A 25695-nucleotide genomic window follows, 5' to 3' on the forward strand; every position below is an offset into this window, starting at 1 on the left:
CCTCTTGTGGCGTCTCTTCTGAGGTCTTCCTCCTTGTCTGAGTTCTGAAATAGAATTTCACTCTGTTGTTTTTGACCAGCAGTGTTTGTCCTTGCTGCCTGCAGCAAACAAAGCTCGTCTGTTGCATGTAATAGACAGCCACATAGCAAGAAGAAAGAACACAAAACATTCACGTCCTCCACTGTGTTCCTTTGTTTTAAGTAAGGTCACTGTCTGTAGTGGAAACACAATGCAGATGTTTTAGGTACGGATGTCCAGACGGGTTACGTGCAGGTTATTTTACTGAAAGTACTCGGTGGGAACGAGGCCATTGTGATTTGAACATTAGACCCGTCAGTGATCCTGGAGTACTGCTGCAGTGTTTCTAGACCCTGTTGCTGTCCTCACAATCCAGCCTTTGTCTCAGCGAAATGTCCAGCAAGTTGATGATGAACATGGCGTTCCTAAGGCTCTGAAGTTGCAAAACCTGTTGGATCGCTCTCTGCAGACATTCTGTATCAGTCAGGAAATGGATGCTAACATCTTTCTCTCCGTCTCTCTCTCTCTCTCTCTCTCTCTCTCTCTCTCTCTCTGTCTCTGTCTCTCTGTTTCTCTGTCTGTCCCTCTCTCTGCCAGCAGTGAAAGGTACAGAGCTTCAGGCGATCAAGTCAGAGTTGACTCAGATTAAAGCCAACATCGAAGCTTTGCTGGGCAGACTGGAGCAGATCACAGAAGACACACACATCACCGCCACAGGTGACACACACACACACACACACACACACACATACACATATTTCAGTCATCATGAGAGTAATGAGAACAAAGTGGAGGTTACATTAACAGCATACTCTGATCATATTAATTAATTAATATGACAGTTCAGCAGACACGATCACAGTCAGGTATGTGAACGACTTCCTTTCACCCACAAGAACAACTGCATTTTAAAACGCACACTGCAATCCCAACATGTTTGCCTTTTTTTTAATTTCATTATAATCATTTACTTAGACTATCTTTAGAGTAGATGTTCCTCAGGGAAAGTGCATACGTATGTGCACTAAATAGACAAAAGCATTCGGACACACCTCTGTATCATTGAATTCAAACAGAGCTGTTTCTCAGGGTTTGTTCTCAGCCCCTGATTTCCAGTGAAGGGAAAACTTAATGCTTCAGCAGATCAAGACATTTTGGACAATGCTATGCTTCCAACCCTGCAGCAGCAGCCCAGAGAAGCCCCCCCCCCCACCCTGGCATCACTGTGCACACAAAGCGAGGTCCACAAAGACATGGCTGGATAAGTCCAGTGCGGAAGAACCCAACTGGCCCACACAGAGCCCTGACCTCAACAGAGATTGTGAGCCGGGCCTTTTTGTCCAACGCCAGCCCCTGACCCCACAAACCGCCGCAGGAATGGCCAAACCCTCGCAGAAGAAAAATTCCCATGAAATATAATAAGGGACGGGCAGGTGTTGAGCTCAGTCATGTATTTGATTTCTTCATTGATTACCAGGGTTTAAATATATTCTAAAACAGGTTGCCATGGAAGGCCTTAATGGAGCCTCTTCAGGAGAATCTGATCCCCCCGAGCCTAAAGAAAGCTTGCCATGAGTCCATCTGCAAATGGGTGGGTAGGGATGTATCCATTAGAGGAGAAAAAGCCTCCTAGCTAGCAGTTAATACAATAACTTGTTGTGTGTTACAGAAAAGGGCAGCGAGAGGGTCTGTTTACTCAGGATCCCACCATGTGTATCAGATATTACAGGCCAAAACTCTTGTGGGAATGTCCAAAACATGTGCATATAGTCAGCTGGTGATTGTTTACATCTGTTGCATGTCAGTCGTGTCATCAGTTTTGTCACGGCATGTCTTTCTAACATCTTGCGCTGCAGTAAACTGTGCGCAAATAGAAGATGGTCTATGAAGATGTTTCTGTCTAGGATTGGTTCTCATATTACAAGAAATGAATATCTAAACTCAGTCATTTGGGGTAAATGTGTACTTTATCAACAGCCACACAGTAGTAAATAGGCACACTATTACCAGGATCTACCGCTCTATCAACCATTAATGAAAGAGCCTCTGGTTGATGATGGCTGACTGCAGATGCAGTCATGTCAGTCATTCTGTGTTATTGCAGTCACAAGTGAGAGTGTTGTGCAGTAGCTTATTATCAAGTGATAAATCTGTGAGAGAAATCTTGCTGTTTAGTCAAGCCCAGCTGGCCATTGTGAAATTTTAAAATCATTTAGTGGCTGAAATATTGATTTTGTGTCCTGTTACCTCCAATAATGATATGAGATATGATATGATATAAGAATTTGGATGAATTTATCCTCATCGAGGCCTGGGCCACAGGGGTGTTATGGTATTAGATATAATGGTAACTAATTCAAAGGAGATATTCCTGTGTTTGATAACCCTTTCAGAGAACCTAGAACAAAACGTGTGTTTTGATTGGATAAAGGAAAGTCTCTGGTGAAAAAGGAGACATCCTCTGTAAGATGCTGTAAGTGTATGAGTAGCTTCGCTGTCTATGGCTCTTCATCCCTTTACCGTTCTGATAAATGGAATAAAAATGCTTGTGTATCTCCCTGGACGCAGTCTCCAAACAAACTCCAACATAAATTCACAATGAGGTTGTACATTATGGCGAAGATAAAGTACAAAGAAAAACCACAGTGCACACATCAGGGAGACCAGTCTTGATTCTAAATTGTCTTAGCAGCAGTGCCAGGTACCATCCGAGTAAATTATAGAGGGCAGTTTTGATTTTCAGGAGCTAAAACACATGAAAAGTGAAGGGAAAAAAGAAAGGCTATGCATATGCTGGAGGATATAAAGAAGGTAAAGCGCACATTTTTCCTCTTGTTTTTGGGTTATGGTTTGTCAGACTATGTGATAGTTTTTTCTTAGCAACTTGAAACAGAAATATCGGACCACAGAATTCAGAATACACTATATAGACAAAAGTATCCAGACACTCCTCTGCTCGGCCCCTTATGTCCAGTGAAGGGAAATCTTAATGCTTCAGCATACCAAGACATTTTGGACAATGCTATGCTTCCAACTTTGTGGCAGCAGTTTGTTGAAGGCCCTTTTCTATTCCAGCATGACTGTGCCCCAGTGCACAAAGCAAAGCTCCATAAAGACACTCTAATCACTAGCCTGGCTGAGGCCTGGAGAGCAGGCCTGCGTCCAAGCTTGTATAACTGTCCTATTACCACATGGTATGTGGCCAGTTGCTTCATGACTTCGGGTCATGTTCTTGTAAAAAGCAATGGGTTTACCATGGCATTAAAACCCTCTGAGCCTGAACTTCTTTCTTGGTATGCAAATTGTGGAAGCAAATAATGACAGGCTTTGGTTTCCCGCCTTGCTTCATTTTAGTTGTCAGAGACCTGTGAGCTTGATTGAGCTCATGGAAGGCAGGCAGTGTTTGTTCTCCCAAAATCTGGAATAGGTGGTTGGTCACCTTCCATGTGAATGTGACTTCCAGTGTCACCAGTCTTTAATGGAGCAAATCCACAGTAGACTCCAAAGAAATAATACACTGCTCAAGGTATGGACCCAGTAGTTTGCACCTTTGGACTAATAAGATGGTGAATGCAGCCATGCTAACGTTGCCTGCACCATCCTTTGTGGCTTCAGGTGCCATTCCCTCATGAGGCCTCAAGTTACTCACCTGTTTTGTGATGAAGTTGCACAGTTAGAGATAGAATTATAGATGAATGTTTAAAAGTGTGAAAACGAGAGTGTTATGCATCTACTTCTCATCCACCTTTTTGTCAATTGAAATTTCTTTTGTGCGAGTCAAGTCAGTTGTATTTAAACAGCCTGAATCACAAATCACAATGCCTCAGTGGGGTTTACAATCTGTACAATGTACTGCGCCGTCTGTCACATTCTTAGTTTAACAAAATTTTCTTGACCAAGTGAGGCTGACAAACTGTAATGCCAAACTGTAACAGCTAATTGCTGGACTGAGAGGAGATTTGTGGGAGGAACTACAGCACACTGGCTGCTTTCCAACAGATTTTGAGAGGCACTCTGCCGCGCTTGCATGCAAGGAGCTGAAGGACTCGCATATCTTGGCAGGGGAAACGCGCTACAGATTAATGAAATATTAAATCTGTTGAAAAACAGCCCAAAACTCATCTATTAAAAGCATTTAATGGGTATGGAGACATTTAACCCAACAGTGATACTGCTGAGGTCAGTGAGGCAGGCAGCTCGGGACCATCAGCCTCAAGAGTTTCAGATACATCAAAAGAGTTTCATTGAAGTCCACTGGCTTTCAGGATCGGGAGAAGATCTTGAGAAGATAATTAATAAGATTTCTCCTTCACTTTTTTGCTCCCCTCCCTTTGAGAAAAATTGGTGATGTCATCATGACTGTCTTGGTGCGTGATTTTTCAGTGCCTGTGGAATACAGGCCATATCAGAAGAGAAAACACAACAGTCCAGACACTTAGGAACAGAAAACGATCATATTTCTAAGTTGTGCTGCCACCATCAAATAGGACATATAGATGATGACGACAGTGAATCCCTAACTGACTTGGATTACATGAAATACCTGCTGCCATACTCACGCAGTCCTGATGAATTTTTGAGCAAAAGGTCTAATGAATACCTAAAGATGCTTTCTGTAACTTCAGGACGTTGTATGAATAAATGAGCAAAAGTTTTAAAGCCAGGGTTTTTCAGGCGCTTCAACGGTTTGATTTGACTTTCAATCAAAACTCTCATCCCTAACCAAATATACATTTATGACTTTACTGTGGAAACCTGCATTGTACGCATATCATGGCATGCATACAAAAACACATTTGACATACAACATAATACCAACATATGCACATGTATATGAATAAGACGCATGCAATGGTCATGTCAGAATTAGGCTACCAGCACCTTTTTTCAGTTCAGGCACTGATTCAGATCAGCTGTTGCAGAGCATGTGGAGACTGGCTCTTAAACAACATGTGAGAACAGCATGTTGCATTCCCGTCTGGGCCAGACAGACTTTTTAAATATTTCTTTTAACAGTCACTATAACCAGATTCTGAGATCTGCAGTATGTCAGAGACGGATCATTAATGACTCCTGTCCCATTCCCCACCTCTCGAAAGCTTTCAAGAAAGGACGTTGTCTCATTCAGGTCAGTCTCATCCTTCCTTGACAAACTGTAGAGCTCGTCTTAACAGAACCTGTTTTGTTTTCTTTCTAAATATTTTATTGGTTTATCCGTCCATAACACTCAGCTCCACCTGCCTGTACCCAAACTTAACTATAAGTCTTTTTGAAAAGTTTTTCTTTTTGTGTTTTACACCAGAATTTGTTTATTGTAAATGTTGCGAGTAGCATTCAGAAAACTTTGTGATAAAACTTAAAGCTGACAGAATGTTAAAACCAAACCTGTTATTTTCAAGCAAACAGAAAATGATTAAGACAATCCAGGCTTGTTAATGCGTGGCTCAAATGCACTGATATCCCAGGAACCCGCGTTACTGTTACAGCACTGCCCCTGGTGTCAAGGTCAGGATAGAATATTTATGAGGCAACATATTAATATGTTTCACTAAAAAGATATGTGATTTCTTAAAACTACGTACAAATGTTCGTATTTTATGTTTGTTAATACATCTGCTTCACAACCACCAGGAATCCATGCAATAAAATTTGCTTTGAAATGCTGCAAATCAAAGCTTACAATCTAAATGTGAAAGCATCTGATTGTACATCACCGACACTGAACAGGTCGTTTGTTACAGTACAGTAAATAAGCAGAAACCCATAAATCTTCACATAACGTGCATGCTGGATGGTATGTTAGTGATCTGACCAGCTGTGGGAAGCCTACAGGCTCTCTGGGTGTGCTTCCCACATGGCAGCAGAGAGAGGAGGGAGTCAGCTGTGTTGCATGTATCCGGAACGATCTTTTGGGTTTTCCTGAGGCAGCGAGTGACATAGAGTGAAGACAGGTCCAACCCAGTGTTTTTGAAGCCAATTTTGTGGCTCTTTTGAAGCAGGTGACAGTAATTGGAAGTGAGGTTACCATACTGTGCTGCAGCAGCTCGCTGGTGAAAGCTGCCCTGGTGCCAAACCTACCGAAGTTTGTGTAGCACAGTGGTGGCATTGTATTGGATTTTCTTGTATTTTTCTTTTTTAAATTCATGCAAACAATAGCAAAGAAAAATAAAAGGCCAAACAACAACAGTGCGAACAGACAACAACCGCAAATGGAAAACGCACTCTGCTGACCAAAGCATAGCTGAAACTGAAATCACAAAAAGGTCGCATTGAGCCATACGAGCGTACGGTTGGAGCCAGTCATCACCCTGACATGTGCTCCTGTCGTTTAGTATCTCTGATGTTAAGTACGATTACAGTAAAGGCAAAGGATAGCAGCACTCAGAGGGGCCCAGAGGGAGACCAGGACATTTTTCCTCCCATCTGCTATCAGGCTGCGGTTCAGAGCACCGCAGTCGACCTGCGCCATCTGAAAGGGGATGTGGTCAAACCGCGGCCGAAAAGCAGGTTACTATGAACGCTCCCTGTAGCATCACCCGGATAGTTTGTCATCAGCACTGTGTGAATATTTTGACCTTTGAACTTGCTTTTGTTTGTAATGTTTGTGGTGCTGAAACTAGAGCTGGATAAACTGAATAATTCATTTCAACCGCTTTGCCAAACTGACATCAATTTAAAACCTCGTGAGGTCGACGACAGATGCAGTTAGGAAACGACAACCGCAGTGATAAAGTAAAACAGACGAATTCGAAAAGTTGCTCAGGAACGTTTTTTTTCTCTTTTAATACAGATCTTGGCACACCTCAAGAACAATATAAAAAGGCACGCTGGAAACGTCCAAGCATTACCAACAGAACATATGTTTCTGCAAAATTTCTTCCATACAACCGCTCTGTATCCTAATAAAATACATTACACAGGGAGACTCCAAAAACAGGAATACATATTTTTCTTCTTTTGCTGTAGAGCTTTTTACTCATCTGGTGTGTTCAGAGATACTGGCTGTAGACAAGTCTGCCTTCTCTTGAGTTCAGTGGAACTACATGACACGTCACTCGTGGTGTTCAGAGTCCGAATAAATAAACCAGCAGATATCTACAAAACTGAGAAACTCACAGCAAAGCCATCTAGATGATGAGTGTCATTACAGGTCAGAGGGACAATGTGTGAACTGTCCCTTTAAATATGGCCATATGAAATTACAGTGAAATCTTTCATGTCACGTAATGAAAAGTAAAGGATCTTTGTAAAGTAGTACAAGGTCACAGTACGTGTTTACAACAATACACTGAAAAAATACTAAACCACAGTGGTTAGAGACAGCAAGAGGAAATGGAAGCAGAAGCAGCCTGTGTGATGTCAAGTTTCTCTGAAAGCATGTGGAGCTGGACGGAGTTCGACACTGGACTCGTATCTGGAGTCACCTGGAGCCTGGGATGCAGCTTCAGAAGCAAGCTGCATCCCTGTAACCTGACTCCAGGTCTCTGAGTCGCAGCCCACATGTGATAGAGGTTTGTTGTTGCTCTTGTAAATAGGCAGCGCCAGAGGTTGTTGCTGCTGCGGCCACAGTTTCAGGGTGTTCCAAAGAGATTTGCTGAACTCCTTCGTTGTTTGTGGTGCCGCAGACCCCACGGCCGTGTGTGTAAAGATAATAACAGGCGAGTGCTAACCCCTTGCTCACCACAAAAAGGCGAAATTACCGTAAAGAATTTTTATTACATCGAACATGGGAATATTTAGTGAACAAATTTTGTTTGTTTTTTTGTTTAGTCACTCACAGCCAGAGTAGCAGATGTGTTATCCTAGTGATGTTATTAATGTTTGAGCCCAAAGAGGACTTAATCCCTGCTGGAGCTATTAGGAGCTGTTGTTATGAATGTAAGCTACAAACAGGATGTTATTAATGAAAGAAAAAAAAGTTTTAACATCTTGTGGGTGCAGTCTGACTGTGTGTAGTTTACATGTTTTGTCATATCAGATTCACGTATGGGGCAGCACAATGATGCAGCAAGAGGGTTCAGAGTTCGAGTCCAGGTCTGGGTCTGGGCCTTTCCATGTGGAGTCTGCATGTTCTCCTTGCACCTACGTGGATTCGTGTGTGGGATTGTTTCCTGTGGAGAAATAGTCATTAACATCAGTAAATAACCTTGATAACCAGGTGCAAAGTTCAGTTCACTTATAAGAAGGAAGAAATGAACGTTCATCTCGTGCACATCGGGCAGGATGCACAGATCTTTATGGGAGAGGGCAGAAAGACTGACAGTGGCCACAAGGCCACAGGGGCTGATGGGAGACGACAGTCATGGCCATTAAGGCACCGTTCAGCTCTAAACTAAAGAGGCCTGTGCTCTTGTGGGTGGCTGTTTCCTACCAAAAACACACGGGTCACACATTTAAACACACATTTTTAACTTTAAAACCACACAGCGTTCAGCGGCACAAAAACCACTACTTTCATTTCCAGCTTGCTTTATTTTTTCCCCACTTTTCTGATATTTGGGTTTTTGTGCCGCTGTGTGTTCACGCAGAGCTGAGGAAGGCGGAGGAGTGTAAGAGCGAGGAGGCGTGGCAGGATGGGGAGCAGTCGAGCTCTGAGCTGGAGGACGAGGATGACCACAGACAGAACAGCGAAGCAGAAGAGGAGGAGGAGGAGGATGTGGAGGAAGAGGAGGAGCAGGAAGTAGAGGAGGAGGGAGAGCACATGCAGGACGGCGCCCACAACCATATGCCGGTGTGTGTGTGTGTGTGTGTGTGTGTGTGAGTTCAGCAGGTGTGGAGCTTCATCACAAAGAAACAAAATGAAAATTGAATGAAATCTTCAGGATTTAATCCTCTCTGCACGTTCTACTATGTTCTACGTTCACGCTGAATTCCCTAAATTTTCTCTTGTAGTACAATAAGGAAATAAATTACACCCAAATAATGATAATCAATCAGTCACTTAGCTCACTGGTGTGAGGGGTTGCTGCTCATGCTGCATCACAATCTTCCCAAAGTGTTTTTTTTTTTCCTCATGGAGCTCATTATCACTGTCCGTATTCACAAAACAGCCATAACTGAAAAGACTAGTCTCGCAATGACACAAATTAGCACGCTGCAATAACAACACAACAGTCGCTGTTGAAATTTCTGCCAACTGACTGGTAAGAAGCACATTTAATAATATTTGCCCCAAACGACACATTTTAAAGTCACACTCAGCAGCGAAGAGTCACACATAAGCATCCGTGCTGTATGTGTGACATCAAGGCTGACAGTGAAACCCGCCTGTTCATCTGCTGCAGGGGAATAGAAGAATCAGCATCACATGAACACCAATAAATACGTAAAACAAACAAACCAGGCCTCCAGCTGTTTTCTCTGAAAGACGCTGCTCCCCACTGGTTCGAGGTTTGTGGGCACCAGCCCAGTCGGCCCAGTCCAGCGTCTGCACAGAACAGCTGGAGTAACTCAGACACAAAGCTGGTCTGCTGCAACCTGCTCGGAAGTGCAGATACTCTACGCATCGATCAGACCAATCGGCAGCTACTTTGATACCCGATTGGCTGTTTTTCAACACAACCTTCCTTTTTCTCAGTGGTGATGACTCGCTGCTCGTTTCTGTGTCTTTTCTGGTGGTTTAGTGAATATTACGGGACAATTGGGTCTGTGAAACCATTTTAAATTATTGTGAGAATTTATTGGCCAAATGATCAGTTTGTTGAGAAATGTTTAGATTCCAATTCCCGTCTCATCGTCACAGGTGCAGTCGTGAGGCCGATAGCACATTTTACCCAACAATATTTTACACAGCTAAGACTTTACTCAAGAGACAGATCTTATATGTGATATTGCACAGCATGTTTGTCATTGCTAACTGTTTCCAACTACTTCAAGTCTCATTCAGATGTAAGGTAATGCCTAACAAAACCATAATGAACATAAACAGCAAACATGGATATTGTTAGTACACACAGCTATCAAGCTAGCAGGCTAGCATTTGGAAATTTCAGCTGCACTTTTTTTTGGCCATTTTTTGTGCGTCTAGCATGCTAACACCTTTAGCTTTAGGAAGACTCAGGTCATGAGGATTGGACAGGTACAAAGGCAGGTAGGCCGTCCAAATGCCTCTAAAATAACCTTACCTTTAAATATTATGTTATAGTAAGCGAAACAGCTGCCACAAAGGTCAGTCAGGAGATGAAGATGTAATTTGGTTGTGCTTGACCCTGAGAGGGAGGCAGTGTTGTAGTCGAGTCACCAGACGAGTCCGAGTCCAGTTTTGAGTTCCAGTGTTCGAGTCAAGTCCAAGTCAATCCAAATGTATTATTGTATTGTATTGTTATTATATAATATTGAACGCAACATAGATATTATCTTATGCCAAGTTACTATGGTATATTACATAAAATATAATCCGAGGACTTGTCTCCGATTTGTTACCATGGCAACACAAAATCCCTTCTAACATTTCTATTATTAATAGTAGTTATTATTTTGTGCTCTGTTGTCCTTTTGTCCTCATATCATCATGAGAGAAGTTTATGTTGTGTAGCTTGCGTGTTGATTATTACCATTTAAAATTCTGAAATACCTGCTGCATGAACACGATTGGCTGCAGTCAAATGGCTGAATGGACTGCAATATACATATTATATTATATAATTTTTCATGCTTTAGGTAGTAGAAAGTCCTGAAAGAAATGACGTTACCTCGTACTAAGGGTTTGCAAACATACTGAACATGAAAGGGCAGAAAGAACCAAGAGTTAAGAAAGAATATGAGAAATCAGTGGTCATTGGTGGAGAAATTTTAAAGAAACTGGAAGGTTAGCAAGAAACAGATTCCTGTTTCAGTGTCAAGTGCACTATAATAACCATATTTCTTGCCTGAGTTACTGATGGGAAGCAGGAACATCAGTATGAGTAGTACATGTTGTTGCAGGCAGTTCAAAAGGTCGCCGGCTGTATGTCTGTGTTTTGTAATACAATGCTCTTTAAAAATGCTTATAAAACCTTCATGTTATATACTGTATAACATGCGGTATTTGTTGTAAGATTTGCTGTAAATAACATAGAAACTCACACGGGCTTTGTTTTTCTAAAGAATTCCTGTCTTGCCCTTTTGCCCTGCTGACATAAATTTTTACATAATCATAACCTGAGGCCAATTTCACTGAATACTTGGAAACTTACAGCACATATTTGTGTGTGTGTGTTTTGACTCTGGTCTTTTCCCACTGTTGTTTCGTTCAGGAGAACAGTCGCCTATCATCAGAGATGGACCCCATCCACCCATGAGAGGTGAGTGTTTATCAACTCGGGTTGCATCTCCTACACGAGAAGATAATTCACATCTTATTGAATCACAAACACTCTCGAAACTAAGACCAGTCTGTTCCTGCCACATCTCACTTTCCACCCACCCCAACCCCTAAAAAAGAAAAAAAAAGAAAAAAGAAAAACAAACATGCTAACTTTTCACAGCTGCCATTTTAAACAAACTGGAGACGCTGCTCAGAAACATGTCAGCACACTTAAGTTTATTGAAATTAAAGCTTATTGGTTAAAAAAACCCCCAAAAAAACAGCTCTGCATGACAAAAATGTCTGAAATGCTCCTCGTAGATTTGTCATTTTGTTAGCGTCCGTCTCGGCCAGGCGTGCAGGGCAAAGCGGTGACGTTCAGTCCAGATGTGCGTGTCAGACAGGTTTGAAATTATCGCAGGAAGCTTCGTCATGTGTGCAACCCGCCGCAGCGCTTTGAAGGGGCACATCGGACGTAAATCAGCCTCGACTTCTTCTAATTTGAACCTGACTCCGAGGATGAGGAAATTATCAAACAAATGCCAAATCAGTCACATTCAATATTTTTAAACTTTGATTAAGCAGCGTTGGCTTAATCATGGATGTGCTGCTGAAAGCCAGGCTTCAACCTCGATATCACTCGCACACAGTCGCTGTGTGCGCACGCACACACACACACACACACACGCACACACATTCTCCAAAGTGGCCAGTGTGCTTGTTTAAATTCTGCTCCTTCCTGTATTTCCTTCCTGTTTTCATCACTTTAGATCAGGACTGTACCCAAATGGCTTTTTTTTTTTTTTTTTTTTTTGTCTTCAAAAAACTCAAGCAAAATCTTCAATATGAATAAATTTATTCAGCAAATTAAATTAGTTATTTTTTTATTGCATCAGTTTTCTTTAATTAATATAACTCACCAGTTTCGTCAACACAAATGCATATTTGGATACGAGTAGCATAAGTATGTATGGATTTAGAGCTCTGACACAGCCGCCTTTCTGTCTGCTGTCTGATTGGTTACATGTCGCGACAGCCTATCAACACCAGTGAAGGCCTCAGAGGGGCAGAGAGGAACACAAACAGAGTCGAGCTGCTCCGCTGACAATCTTATGACCTTTCCAATGAGGAAAAATTCGACTGGTCTCGTCATAAACGAAGCTCCGAACTGTTCAGTGCAGTCCTATTTTAGGCTGTTTCTCATCACGTCAGAAGAGAATAGAAATGTTTATTGTTGTTACAGTTACAGTACAACGAGATATGATTGTGCTCACTTTAATGAGCTGTTTTCCCACTGTATTATTAAAATACTGCGAGACAAATTAAGTTTAAATGCTGATCTTAATCACAGTTGATGAACCTGAGAGGTCTCACTGATAAGAAACAGTTGACAAAACAAAATCTTTGGTTGGGTATGTAAGAAGAGACAGAAATAGTTTAAAAGTTATAAATAAACAAGGAAAATCTGAGCTGTGTTTGAACAGTTTTCAGTTGTTGCAGCCTGAAGGCAACATGAGAACAAATCCATGCATTCTGTACATACACTCATGCTCACTGAAGCCCTCGCAGGCCTCGCTGAATACGCAGAAAACAGCTCTAACAGCTGGGAGTTAAAGGTCTGGTTTTGATTGAGCTCAGACGCTCTTGACGTTTATGCAGAGAAAGATTCCCTCCTCAGCGACTCACATTGTGTGACGTTCTCTTTGTGGTGATCACATCTTGTTGGATATCATACGTCTTGTCGGTCGTGTGGAACAAAACGACAGCTTGTTAGATTCCCATTCACTCGAGATGTTTAACGTAATTCGATTCTTTTTAATGAAGCGGCAGCCTCGGCAGAAGAGATCTGAATTTCTAGGGGGAAATGAATGAACCTTCTGTGAGGTTCAAAATGCATTAATTTTCTTTCTTGCACACAGACTGCAACCAAAAGCCTAATGAGGATCCATAGGAGACTGAAACACTGAGTATTTAAATAAAGCTGCGGTTTGGAGGAGGGTTACTGCTTGTGGTGTAACATGAACAGCTTTGTGGAAAAAAAGGAGCCGCTGGGGAAAGAAGAAAATGTTTAAATTTAAATAGAAGCAGCACATGTGCACAGATCTAAAGATCTCCATGAAGTGACTTGTACTGATGTTCTGGTGTTCTTCACTGTTCTGTCTTTCAACATCTAATTGCTGTTAAAGCAGTTAAGCCCGTCTTTCCATAACGTCTGTAACACGGACGAGGACGTTTTCACGTTTTTGTAACCGACCACCCCAGTTTGGATATCCCCCTATGATGTGATAATGTGTGCTGATATCGGCACTAAGGGGCCCCTGAGAGTTTATGAAGGGGGACATTATCAGAGTGTCTCTGCCTCTGATCATCTGAGGCCAACAGAGCAAATTGCTTTGGCAAGAAATGAGAACAAAAAGTACTTGGCCTCTGCGCTGCTGCACTGCATACCAAGTTCTTCCAGAAATGTGGATTTGAAGTCCATCTTGTGAACTTGATCACACCACCCAAAATTAAAACAAATAAGCTCTTTTTGTATTGCTCCCTGTAGTGAAATCCTTTTCTTGTCTGAGGTCTAATCACTCAGCGTCCCTGCTGCTTTTATTGAACGGGACGTCATAACACGTCATGTATTTACCTTATTAAGCTTTTTCATGGGGAACACAAGGTCAAGCTTATTGCCTGATTTGGAAAAAGTCATTGAGTCGTTTTGCTGGCATGTTGTGATATTTATTTATTTTTCCACCTTATTTCTTCAATGAAATGTCATAAGTGATCAAATCTCTCAAGCAAGACAAGTAAAGTAAAACAAGTGACGTGTCAGAGCAGACGACCAGCTCTCAAATCACGACCCAGATGCAAAACGGGCTCCTCTACAGCAAGTAGCGACAGGATTAGATGGGGGGCGTCTGCAGTCCTGATGCTCACTTTGCCCAGTTGTTGAGTCAGCTCGGTCCGACAAGATGAAGAGTTTCGGGTGGGCACAACACCCACGTTTGGCTCGCTGGCAGACATAATTTAATGTTAGAGTGTAATAGTGAAGTGTGTGGAATTTATGGCTCACGCAGTATTTTATATGGCAATCAAATGTTCAAAAAATATGTTTATATACGCTAGGATTTATACGTTTATATGCTGTTGGAAAAGCATGGAAGAACGGAGATCAGAGGGAGGGATAGCAGTTTCCATGGACGCTGCAAAAATATTGGTTGCGGTTTTATTATGGAGCTCGTTACTTCCTTAACGAGGGATGCACTGAATACATCGTAACCCGCAGCAGAATTTCTTAGCTCCCTTATTATATCATTTATCTCTTTGTTTTTCAGAAGGAGCAAAGCAGCAGACGGACAGAAAGCAGCTTCACTTATAATTAGCCGTACTATCGTTGGTATTAGCAGTCTTTTCACAAGAGGAAACTGACAAACAAACAAGCAAAAAAAACCAAAACTCACTGAACTTTTAAGTAATATCAAAGCGATTTGTGATGTGTGGTTTCCCATCAGAAAAACCAGGAGGTAATTTTGCGGATGCTTTTTTCTTTTGTAGTAATTGACTTCAAGTTGTCCATGTGGCTTTGATATTACTTGGAGAGTTCATGCTCTAGGGAGACGATTATATTCATTTTTATACATTTTCTTATTTGCCAGATTTATGGGTGCAGGACATAAAATACATTTTTACAAGGTTTGTTTCTTATTTTGGATAAATTTTGCAAGCCAGCAGTAAACCGAGCCTCATTATTATAATCATCATCTTTAAACAGTATTTTTGAAAGCGTTACTAACTTTTAAATGCTGAATTAAATTATTTCATGAATACTTTGAAAGCTGTATTGGCGTCATTCACTTTTTTTCCAACATATTTTATGCTTGTTGCTTGTAATGAATTTTCTACATGTGTCTGTGCCAGCTTTATTTTTTTGATTTGTTTCCATCGTTTCTGGTAATTTCAAAGAGAGCCGGAAAGTGTTTTCAAATATTTTTTGCGAAATATTTATATTTGCATTCTGCATCAAATTTGTCACTGTTAAAGCTGCACATTTATCCACCGGCCTTGTTGGTTTAGGCTACCTGGATAAAAATAACTGGCATTTTTCGTAAAGTCTTCAGTGATCGTAGTTCATTAAACGTGGATTCTGTGTGGTTTCTGTCCCAATTGAAGGAAATATTTTTTGTGCGCAAAAGCTAATAGACCAACTTTGATTTTATGTCCCCTTTCAAAGCGAACAGAGTGAAGGCATGAAGTTCCGTATACTTATAATTTGGTAGTGGGTTTGCAATTATTAAAGGGACAGTTCACCCCAAACGTGTCATCAATTAAGCTGTTAAGTCATAGCTGCTCAACAGGTAGGAGGAAAGATTCAAGAATTCAAGGAGCTTTATTGTCATTTCACACATGTGGAGACATGAGGTGGAACAAAATTAGTTTCCCTGGTCCCGGTATAAGCCCAATAACTACAAATACTAATGCTATAAATATAAAAACAACACTATATAAATATAAAAACAACCAGAATAAAAGATATAACCAGTGAACAGGGACCAGATGGCAACAATATTTACAGCAGTATTGCAGAATTGCGCAAATTAAGAAATAGTGCAAATGAGACAAGACAAGATCATCATTATCGGTTATTTGGAAAGGAAAAAGAGCAGCTCAGTGTGTGCAGATCCGTGATTCCCACGCGTCAGTCGTCATTTTAGATGCCGGTTTAGATTCGATGTATAAAACCATCTTTGCAAATTGCCATGAGCAGATATAAACCTCCTTTAATCAGCGGTGTGGAAGCTGTTAAAGATGTTGAAGTTATTCACAGGGCGTTGAGAGTGTCAGGTTTTGATGTTTCGTGTCATAAGCAGTGCAGACTCTGTCCTCCAGTGACGTGACTGAGCAACGAGCCAGCAAACTGCTCATTTATCAGCTGCTGTTTGCATAAAGCTCTGCTGCCGCTTTCAGAGGAGAAGTGAAAGCTAAGCAACTCAGCTGCTATAAATGAAACGTGGAATATCTGGTGATCTTGTTCCATCTTTGGTGATTAGTGACTGAGAAGGAGGAATGGTGTCTGCTTCTCTTTCACAAACCTGATGTATACACTCCCTCAGTCTTCCTGCCCTCCTCCAAACTTCCCTTTTTCTGACTCGTGTAATCCTCCAGATCCACGAAGCTGACAGTCTGCTTTTAATTCAAGGGCTTTCCAAGTAAAGAGCCCCACAGCACTTTATGAAATGAGCGCACACTCCATCACAGATATAATGTGAGGGGACCAAATATAAAGTGAAAGACACATTTCTCTTCGCTGAGAGAACCTTGAGGTGATGCCAGTGATGCAGTGGGAAAGAAGTGGATGATGCCAAGGACTGAACACAGTAGTTTTATGTGTCTGTCAAGTGACAAAACCCCCGAAACCCCCCAGCTGAGGAAAATTTAGCTTTAAGGTTAAAGAGCCATACATGTTATGTTTTATTCCATTTAGAAAAAACATTCAGCTGTAATGTAACTTTGACAGTAATGAAAGGACACGTTGGAGAAGCAGTTTGTCTCTGGCAAAGTGGAGGAGCAGCATTTTTGTTTTGTTTTTGCACGTTTTTTCTCGACCTACATGCGCCTTTATTTTGCTCTTCTTGTGCTGCTGTAACAATGAGAATTTCCCCACTGCGGGACTAATGAAGGCCTACTTTAACATCCTTTACGTAAGTCGTCTCTCCTGCAGTGTGCAGTTATGGCCTGCTGAGCACTCAAATGCAATCGTTTAAATGCTCTTTGAAACATTACTTAGCCATAATCTAGACATCCCTCTCTATTTAAACAAATTTTAATCATCTTCACGTGTTTAGTTAGACAAGCCGTCATGTCGCAGCAGGATCAGCTCCTGTGGAGTGTCAAGGAGGGGGTTTGCTTTTCCTAAATTTAGATAAATTAAAGACTAAGAGTGGATGTTTGGGGTTACTAATCACTGTTGGGTCGCACTGCAAAGCATTAAACTGCGGTCTGTTAGTCAAATGAACCAACAAGTTTAACTACTCTTAAGTGCCATCAATTGTCAGTTGCGGAGTAAATATCAATTTGCAATTTGTTCCCTGTGTTTTCTGCTTGTATGGTTTTGTCCACAGGTTTTCAGAACACAAAGGCAGAACTTCGGTGGCTCTGTGAGACTGTACTTAACATCAGCATGTGCTAAAAAGTCAGACGCTGAAGGAGGAGGCATCCTCTGTGGAATTAAAAATATTTAGATAGTCATTTAATGAGGGAGAAGGAACAGGTTGTGTTTTAACGATTCTAACGTGGTAATCGAGCCTGGTCTCCTTCCCAGGAAGTTAAAAAGCCAGACGCACCAGGTTATCTTCTGTGTTTGGATGAGTCATTAATGTGCCTCCACTGCAAACACATCACATCCTGTATGAAAACACGCATGTACACATGCAGTTGTTTTCCTAAACTGAATCACTTCGTTTCTGCGCCTGAAGTTAAGTAAAGCGATCTTTCATGTTAAGCACGTGTTCAGACGCACAAAGTGTGTCGGGTAATTGTGAAAACCATGTGAGACACACAGTGAAAAGTTCTTGTGTATGCCTTAATACATGGAGGGTGGAGGGAATCTTTCAGAGAAATTCAAATGTAAAGGTTATTAGGCAATTTCCAAAGTTATCAGGAATGTTTTTACGTAAGTATTTTATCCCCAACAGTATGTGTATGACGTGTGTGCATTCCTGCTTGACTGAGTTATGACTCTTAGAATAACAGATGAAACTTCCATCAACATTCAAAGGGTTCCAAGTGATAGAGTAAGCTGGTTCATTACAACGTAGTAGTCTGAATCTTGTTTATTAACTGCAAGGAATTGGAGCTTCGCGCAGGTTCAGCAAAGGGAGAGAAAAGAGGACATGGTGGAAATGTAAAGCATGTGTTACAGCTACAAAACATTAGCCTTTATGGGGATGTTTTTGTCTGAAGGGCTATACAGCATCAATTCAATCAGTTTTCAGCATGAGTGGAGTTCAATCCGTCCCGTTAGAAGGAAGCTCGTCAGGCAAAGCGCAATATGAAAAAGGTGTAAAAATCCAGCTGAAAAATGAACTCCAGCTGAAGTTTTATGGGAAGTGATTTATAGTTCTTGTGCTTTAAAAGCAGCAGAAAAGGCCTTTAAATACTTTGCATCAGGCAAACTGCTGCCCTTGTACCACCCGGCTCAGACCGACATGTGAATGTCTGTGCTGAGAGTTTTACATGTGAGTCCCAGCGGGAGGGAGTTTCTGCACTTCTGCACCGGCGCTCGTCACAATGCAGTGCACCACAGAGGAGGAGAAGCACTTTGTTCTCCAGCAGAGGAGGCAGCTGCATCACAAAGACTGACCATCTTCGGCGTGGAAACGTTGTTGAAGGCTTTCAGTACTTTTCCACGTAGCCCGGCCGCCTTTATATCGACCAGCTTCTTCGCTTTCTCCACACTTGCACATCAAAGCCTTTGTTTGTGCGCCCACACGCTCACACGTCATACTGTTCGCACATGGGTTATCATAGCGACACTTAATCATGAAAACAAAGCAGATGTGGGTGTAACATCAGATACCCTGTGTGACATGTCCTCTTTATGGGATCGTTTGGTACTCCGTGATCTGGGTGACTGGTGTAAGACTATAACACAGCACAAACACACTGAACATGTGTTACATTATCGATTAACAAAGCTGATGTGCTGCATTAGTCTAACAGACATGGAGCAGCGTTAGCATTAATTTGCAGTTGTGTGTGTGGCCATCTGGTAAATGTTAAGTCTAATATTCAGTATTAGATATTCATATTTCACCACCTCCTGAGAAAATTCTGGCTCTTTAGCTGCCAATTGTTAACACTTTTCTTCACCAGCTTTAAGCTAACTTTGTCTGCCACTGTTTGGGTCTGGGCAGGCTGCATACCGCTGGTTTATTGCTGTATCAACACCTCATTCATTTCCACAAAAGGTCTTGTCGTTCAGTGGTTAACTCACTCAGCGACAGCCTTGTTTTTGAAGTGACTGCACATTTGTTTAACATGTATTTCCTGGCAGTATGACGGCATGACTTCCAGCGTGTCACACCGACAAAGTGGACGTGTTTAGCTCGCAGTTAAAACTCACAGCCTTGGTCATACATTCAGTTCTTTACTCAGCTGTTTTCCTGATATGACCACCCCACACTCAGATAGCTGAGTCTGCAGCTATGAGCTCAGTTTGGTGTGCTTAGCACCCTATAAAAACATGTGTGAAACATGCCAGTCAAAAAAAAAGACTTATTTCTCAGTAAGGAAGGACGACTGCGTGTTCAAAAGCTTCTGTGTGCAGGACGCCTTTTGGTTAACGTGTTTGTGATCCGGTGATTAAATTGATGGATGAGGGCAGCCTTTGATCTTTCCATCTCCTGACTGTGCTCTGCATTTTTCTGGTTCCTATCTTGGCTGTCTCGGACATCAGTGTGTGTGCTTAACGTGTGTGTTTACGCTGGTTTGTCAGTGTGAGGAGAATTAACACTTTGCGTGGCTGTTAGCAGTTTCACAGGCTTTACTTATTAATAAGTTACACTATCTGTTCTTTAGTGGTAGAAATGAGACACTAAACTAATGTTTTCTGTCAACTTCTTGTTGTTGTCTTTGTGCAAAATAGACCGGTGTGGCCCAGCAAGTGGCTGTTTTTTAACCTCAACTGACCATTCAAGACTGCAGTTTTCCATTAACACTTAAAGGACCATCTAAAGCTGTGGATCCAAAGCCTGCATGTACATGTATGAACCTTTTATCATTAAGTGACCTCCTCTGTTAAAAGAGAAGAAGAAATGAGTAGAATTAAGTAAATCTGCCAGAAACTGATTCAAATATTTCAAACTGTTTGATTTGCACACCTGATGTTTCCACTGTTGCTCAGGTCCAAGAGAACAACAGTAAATCTGAGGTGGATTCTCTGAATATTTGAAAATGTTTCAGCTCCACTTTTTCAGGCTATCCAAGATCCTCTAGAAAGTCTGCTCCCGACTCTTTCTCTTTATCTCTTGTAGTGTGAAGTATTTTTGGAATACGCTCATTTTCCTTCTTCCAGATGAGTAGAGTAGATCTCGTGCGTCTGCGTTAAGTCAGCTGGTTCTCACGGCCAACACGTCAAACACGGCGACCTGGTCAAGGACCCTTCGCTTCAAAGAACGAAGCTGTAGGAAGCCCTCCAACGTCTCCCTCCAAGACCAGGGTTTGGTTTTGAATGCCTTCATCTGACGTTATGATGCACACTCATGTAACATAAGTTATGTAATGTATGACATCCTTATTTTCACCAAAAAGCAGGATTTATTTTTCTGAACTTAACCATGTAGTTTTTGCACCTAAACCAAACTGCGACTGCTTCACAAAGTTCAGTCACACTCAGAAAGTTTTAAAAGTTTAGCTGGATGTTGCATATTTATCATGTGACAGACTGAAGCCACTGACCGAGCTGCTGGTTACGTACAGGATGCAGTTAGTCAACATGAGCACAGGAGAGACTGAAATCAGCCTTCTGCTTTATCAAGTTAAAAATATATGCGTACGAACACCTCTAAATCTGATTAGATAATGTTTTGTGTCTTGTGTTGTGTCTTGAAAAGTGCTCAAATGATTTCTACTGTCCTCATCTCACTCTTGGTGAGAAAGCAAATGTTGAAATTTTCTTAAATGTTCAGCATGAACATCAAAAGATGATTTCTTAAGGAAAAACTAAACATTTTACAGTGTTTCGCACACACTCGAGGATAACAAGCAGAAATCAATGATGAGAACAAGAACGCTCTGTTTGTCCTCTCTGTTTGCAAAGGACAGTTTTTCTTTACTGTGATGCTACCCTGGATAACTTCGTTAAAAAGACATTAGTTTAGGAATATGCAACAAACAAGTCTGACAAAGGGGAACGGGCCCAAAGGTTGAGAAATGAAGCAGGACCCAACATGAGGCCCAACGCGGCACAACGTCCAGTGTGGAGCCAACACGAGGCCTTCTGCATGTGAACTCATGTTGTGCTTTAGTGGTGCATATTCACTAACATGAACCCCAGTGAGCCTGCAGCTTCATGGGGCACCAGCTTTCTGAAAACCAGCCTTGGCAAAAATAAAGCAATAATTTGAGAATGTGTGTCTAATTAACTGCGTGTGTTTCATGTTTTGAATACATTTTTTTTGTTGTGTCCACACCATAAATTTTAATATTTCTCTTCATTATGTTTTATTTCTTTCACTTTTTGTGGCAGTGCTGGCAGCTTGGCTTGATAGATAGCAATGTCGGTCTGTCTGTCTGTCCATTGATCTGTCAGTCCACCACTTTGGTCCACATTAACTATTGCCTGGATTGAGGCAAACTTTGCACAGACAAACCGGACCTAAAGAGGCTTTTCCTCCAGCACCAGCATGAGATGAGGTTGACATTTCTGGGTTCAGTGAAATATCCTGATGACTATTGGACAGATTTCCATGAAATTTGGTGCTGACATGCTTGGTTCCTACCTAACGACTGGTGATTCCCTTACTTTTCCCCTAGTGCCACAACATGGTTCACATTTGCGGTTTTCAACAAGATGTCTCCACAATTATTGAATGAATTGCCGTGAAATTCGGTGCACGCATCCTGGCCCCTCACACTGAGTCCCCGTCAGTCTGAATTGTAATCACATGGATGATCCTCTGACTTTTCATCTAGTGCCATCTTTAGGCCAAAACGTTCAATTTGTCCAATTCTTCTGTCATTCTGATGAATGACCAAATATCTGCAAAATAAAATACCCATCAGTCTCAGCTTGGCACGTGTTAGCATGCTAACTGCCTAAACCAACGCAGGGTGAGCATTACACCTGCTAAACACCTGCATGTCAACATTTTACAATGTTAGCATTTAGCTCAAGGTATCCAAAGTACAGCCTCACTGAGCTCTCGGTGTTACGTGTTTTCATTTCTCGCACTGTTCTTGTCCTTTTTGCTGTTGTTGTCTCAGTTCGTAACCATAACCCAATGAGACCTAGAAGGGAGACACTTCACTTCACAGGGAGACAAACTTTGAAAGAAGAATATCAACAGCCCAACACTTTTAAATTGCAACTTTATTCTTCCATTTTCTAAAAACCTTTTCTGTACTTAGAAGAAGTCGTCGCACCAACAACAAAGTGTTGCCTTCGTAGCTTAACGCTGGCTGCTGGGAGAGGACAGACTGTGAACTGTGTTCTCCAGAAGCATTTTACAAACCCAAGCATCCACTCAGCGTATAAAGTTGTCACGCTGCTTCCTGCTCTCCTGCTGAATGTCTCTGGGTTTTCTCAGAAGACGTCAGTCTTGCAAATTTGTCAATCTAAGCTTAATTTATGGTTAATTATTGCAGAGGTTTACTTGCACTGCTGTCAGTGACCTCTCCTCTGTGTTTCAGGTCTTGTGGGCTCTGGAGAAGAGGAGGAGACAGACATTCAGAGAGGAAGAGACAGAAAGAGAGAGAGAGCGCAACAACGGACAGACAGAGAAGTGAATAACAGCACAGGAAGGCCATCAAACAGCAGGAAGCTGGACACACACACACACACAACAGTAAAAACACACACAGACAAAGTTGACACTTTGTCAGAGCCACAGGAAGGTACTAAAACAGCAGGCAGCTGCCAGAACACATCATAAACTGATGAGTTACGTGCAGTAACACAAACACAGAAGAAAAACACACGGCGATGGAGACTCGATGCTGTGTCAAAGCCACAGGGAGATAGTAAAACAGCAGGCTGCCGTCAAAATGCATCTCACACCGACGGATTTACACACACACACACACACACACACAAGAGATCTCCAGTTGAGAGCAGCAGTATTTGGGAAGGCCAGAGCTCATCAGATCATCATTTGCTGCCTTGTGGGACTTCAAACAACACGACTGAACGGGCAACATACTGAGGCAGAGCTGGTCGTCGGCTGTTGACCTTGTTCGTGCAAACTTTTATGTGAAATGAAAATTAAAAACAAAAATCCCAAGAGAAAAGGGACAGTGTTCTGTAGGGATGGATTTCCTAATATCTGAAGAGCGCAGATATACACAGGCTGAGCCACATAAAAGAGTCCAATAAATCTTTAATTAGAAACAGTTTTTTTTCATGATATAATTTCAGAATTGTTTCCTAATAGTTTTCTGGCAAGAACAATGTAATTTGGTAGTAATTGCAGGGCAACTACAAATATTGCTCAACTGACACACTTCCAGTAAATTACATATAAATTGCACAACAGACCCAGTTATATATTTCAACACACTCAATTTGGAGAGGATCCCCAAAAACATGAATATTTACTTGAGCTTAAATTCAGAAGTTTCAGTGGTAAAATGTGCTGAAGACATTGAAAGTACGATCAAACAGAAAAGACATATTTTTGACATATTTTTGACATATTTCCTCCTCCTGCTTCAGCAGGTTGAGGATCACCTCTGCGTAACGTCTGCGTAAGCCATCCAGTCATCAAGATGGAAGCTTTGGTTACAGCCCGGCCGTGCACAGGCTCATCATGACTTTAGGAAAACCACAAAAGAAAAGGAGAAATCGACTCCTTGCAGACGAGCCTGAAAGCTCCGGTGCTAACTGGCTGCCACTGGCAGGTGATTTCAGGCCTCACACAAAGATCAATAATCAGAATCTGAAGCTTCTGGACTTTATTCAGAAGTTAAGCACAAGATAAGCTGTAGCCTTCAGTGCAAGTAACTTCCACCGTGACGGCCTACATCCTAAAAGTTTCTTCACACGTGTAAATCTGCGCGATCACATTCTGTTAAACCCATCAAAAAGCAGTTCCATGCAAAGCCATTACGTCTCTGATAGCCTGAAATTAACGCCCAGGTGTGTGAAACCACAATAAAACCTGTTTATCACGTTTTTAGGTGATGTAAACTAATGGTATAACATCATCAGGTTCATTAAGTAATAATCAACGTGACGTTATCAGTATAATATAAATGATCGGTTCTCAGCGCTGGAGTTGGCGCTCCACAGGGCCCAAGGGTCTTTTTATTATTAAAGAAGGAGTCACGTTAGATTTTAGTTTGTTGTTTTCATGTTAGGGAATTCGACATGAAGCCAGCGGTTAGAACAGGCTGAGACAAAAATGTGGTAATATAAACAGGTTTTATTATTAATTAGCGGCGCACCTTCACATGTTTCTTATCTTAAAGTTATATTATCAGTTGTTACAAGGTTGGTTTGTGTTTCAAATGATTACTTATGTGTTTGCCTTTATGGTGAGTTACGACCACATAACACATGGAGTTTTATTAAGCGTGAATCTACATAACCCTTTAAAGGGTTCAAGTCAACAATAAAAAAAAGCTAAAAAGGTTTTATTTACGTATCCCAAAAGCCCCAATACTTTACATGATGACTTCACTTTGCTGAAACTGTCTGAAAAATCACACAAACATGTCTGAGGTTTACAAGACTAAAGCTGCCAAAACAACCTCATGAAAAGCTGTTATTTTCTTCAGTAATTATTATTTTAATTGTTACTATTAGTATCACTCTTGACCATAAAGTTTGTGAAATTTGTTCCCCGCCAGATACATTTACCCCATGTTGGCAGGACTCGTATGCACAGTGAAGATCTTATGCGGTGCTCATGTCTCCGACGTTCCAGACAGCCTCTGGTTTTTACCAGTGGCTTTGCCTGATCCTGATTTAAAGTCCACTTTCTGGCCTTTTCCAGAGCAAGACGGAGATTGTGGTTGTGATTATCAGAACTCTCCTCTGCAGGCCAATTCTGGGACCCAACATGGGCATACGATTTTTTGTGAAGAGACCTAACAGTTTAGAACAGCTCTGAAGAAGTTGAGTTGATTGTTGAGTTTCGCTTCCAGGTGCTTTGACGACCTGGGAATAAGACTTAACAATCTCAAACTGTCTCAGTCCAGAATCGCTTATGTTTACAAACAGAAACTGGGAATTGCTGTGGATTGCGCCTTTAAGTTAAAAAAAAACAATCAAGAGAACTTCTCCAAATCTATACTTTGATTTTGATTAGTCAATCTTTGATTTGACTACTCTTCCAAATCTATACATTCAAGCATTTAAAATAATCCTTCTTTATTTATTTCTATTTTCAAAAACTTTAAAGACCCTTTGTGTGTGTGTGTGTGTGTGTGTGTGTGTGTGTGTGTGTGTGTGTGTGTGCGCATTAATGTTCGCTGTTTAGCAGCTGAATCCCAAAATGGTTCCCACAACTTTCCAAAACAAGAAGCACCTGAAACAATAAAAGTTCTCCACACTAAACGTACAACGAAGTCTAAAAAACACCAACAAAGTCTAGAACAACAACGCGGTCAGATACGATTTATGTTGCGCTAAACGCTGAAAACCTCAGCTAATCTGCTGCTCCAGGACTTTGTGGGTGTGATCAGAT

The 25695-nt window shown here is 41.5% G+C and overlaps 1 protein-coding gene across 4 annotated transcripts in view; it reads left to right on the forward strand.

The window, feature by feature from the left end:
* Positions 1–25281, forward strand: part of raly (RALY heterogeneous nuclear ribonucleoprotein) — a 108488-nt gene extending 83207 nt beyond the window's left edge. For 2 of the 4 annotated variants that reach the window (XM_046384982.1, XM_046384980.1), the window contains exons 6-9: positions 616–735; positions 8547–8749; positions 11253–11300; positions 22700–25281. In XM_046384982.1, the coding sequence (XP_046240938.1) occupies positions 616–735; positions 8547–8749; positions 11253–11297 (368 nt within the window). In that variant the 3' untranslated portion in view covers positions 11298–11300; positions 22700–25281. Of the gene's footprint in view, positions 1–615; positions 736–8546; positions 8750–11252; positions 11572–22699 lie in introns of those variants that run through there. The other 2 variants (XM_046384983.1, XM_046384981.1) reach the window with 2 other exon arrangements.
* Positions 25282–25695: the final 414 nt, after the last annotated feature.

The sequence above is a fragment of the Scatophagus argus genome, chromosome 3, assembly GCF_020382885.2.
Source record: "Scatophagus argus isolate fScaArg1 chromosome 3, fScaArg1.pri, whole genome shotgun sequence".
In the NCBI taxonomy this organism is placed as follows: Eukaryota; Metazoa; Chordata; class Actinopteri; family Scatophagidae; genus Scatophagus; species Scatophagus argus.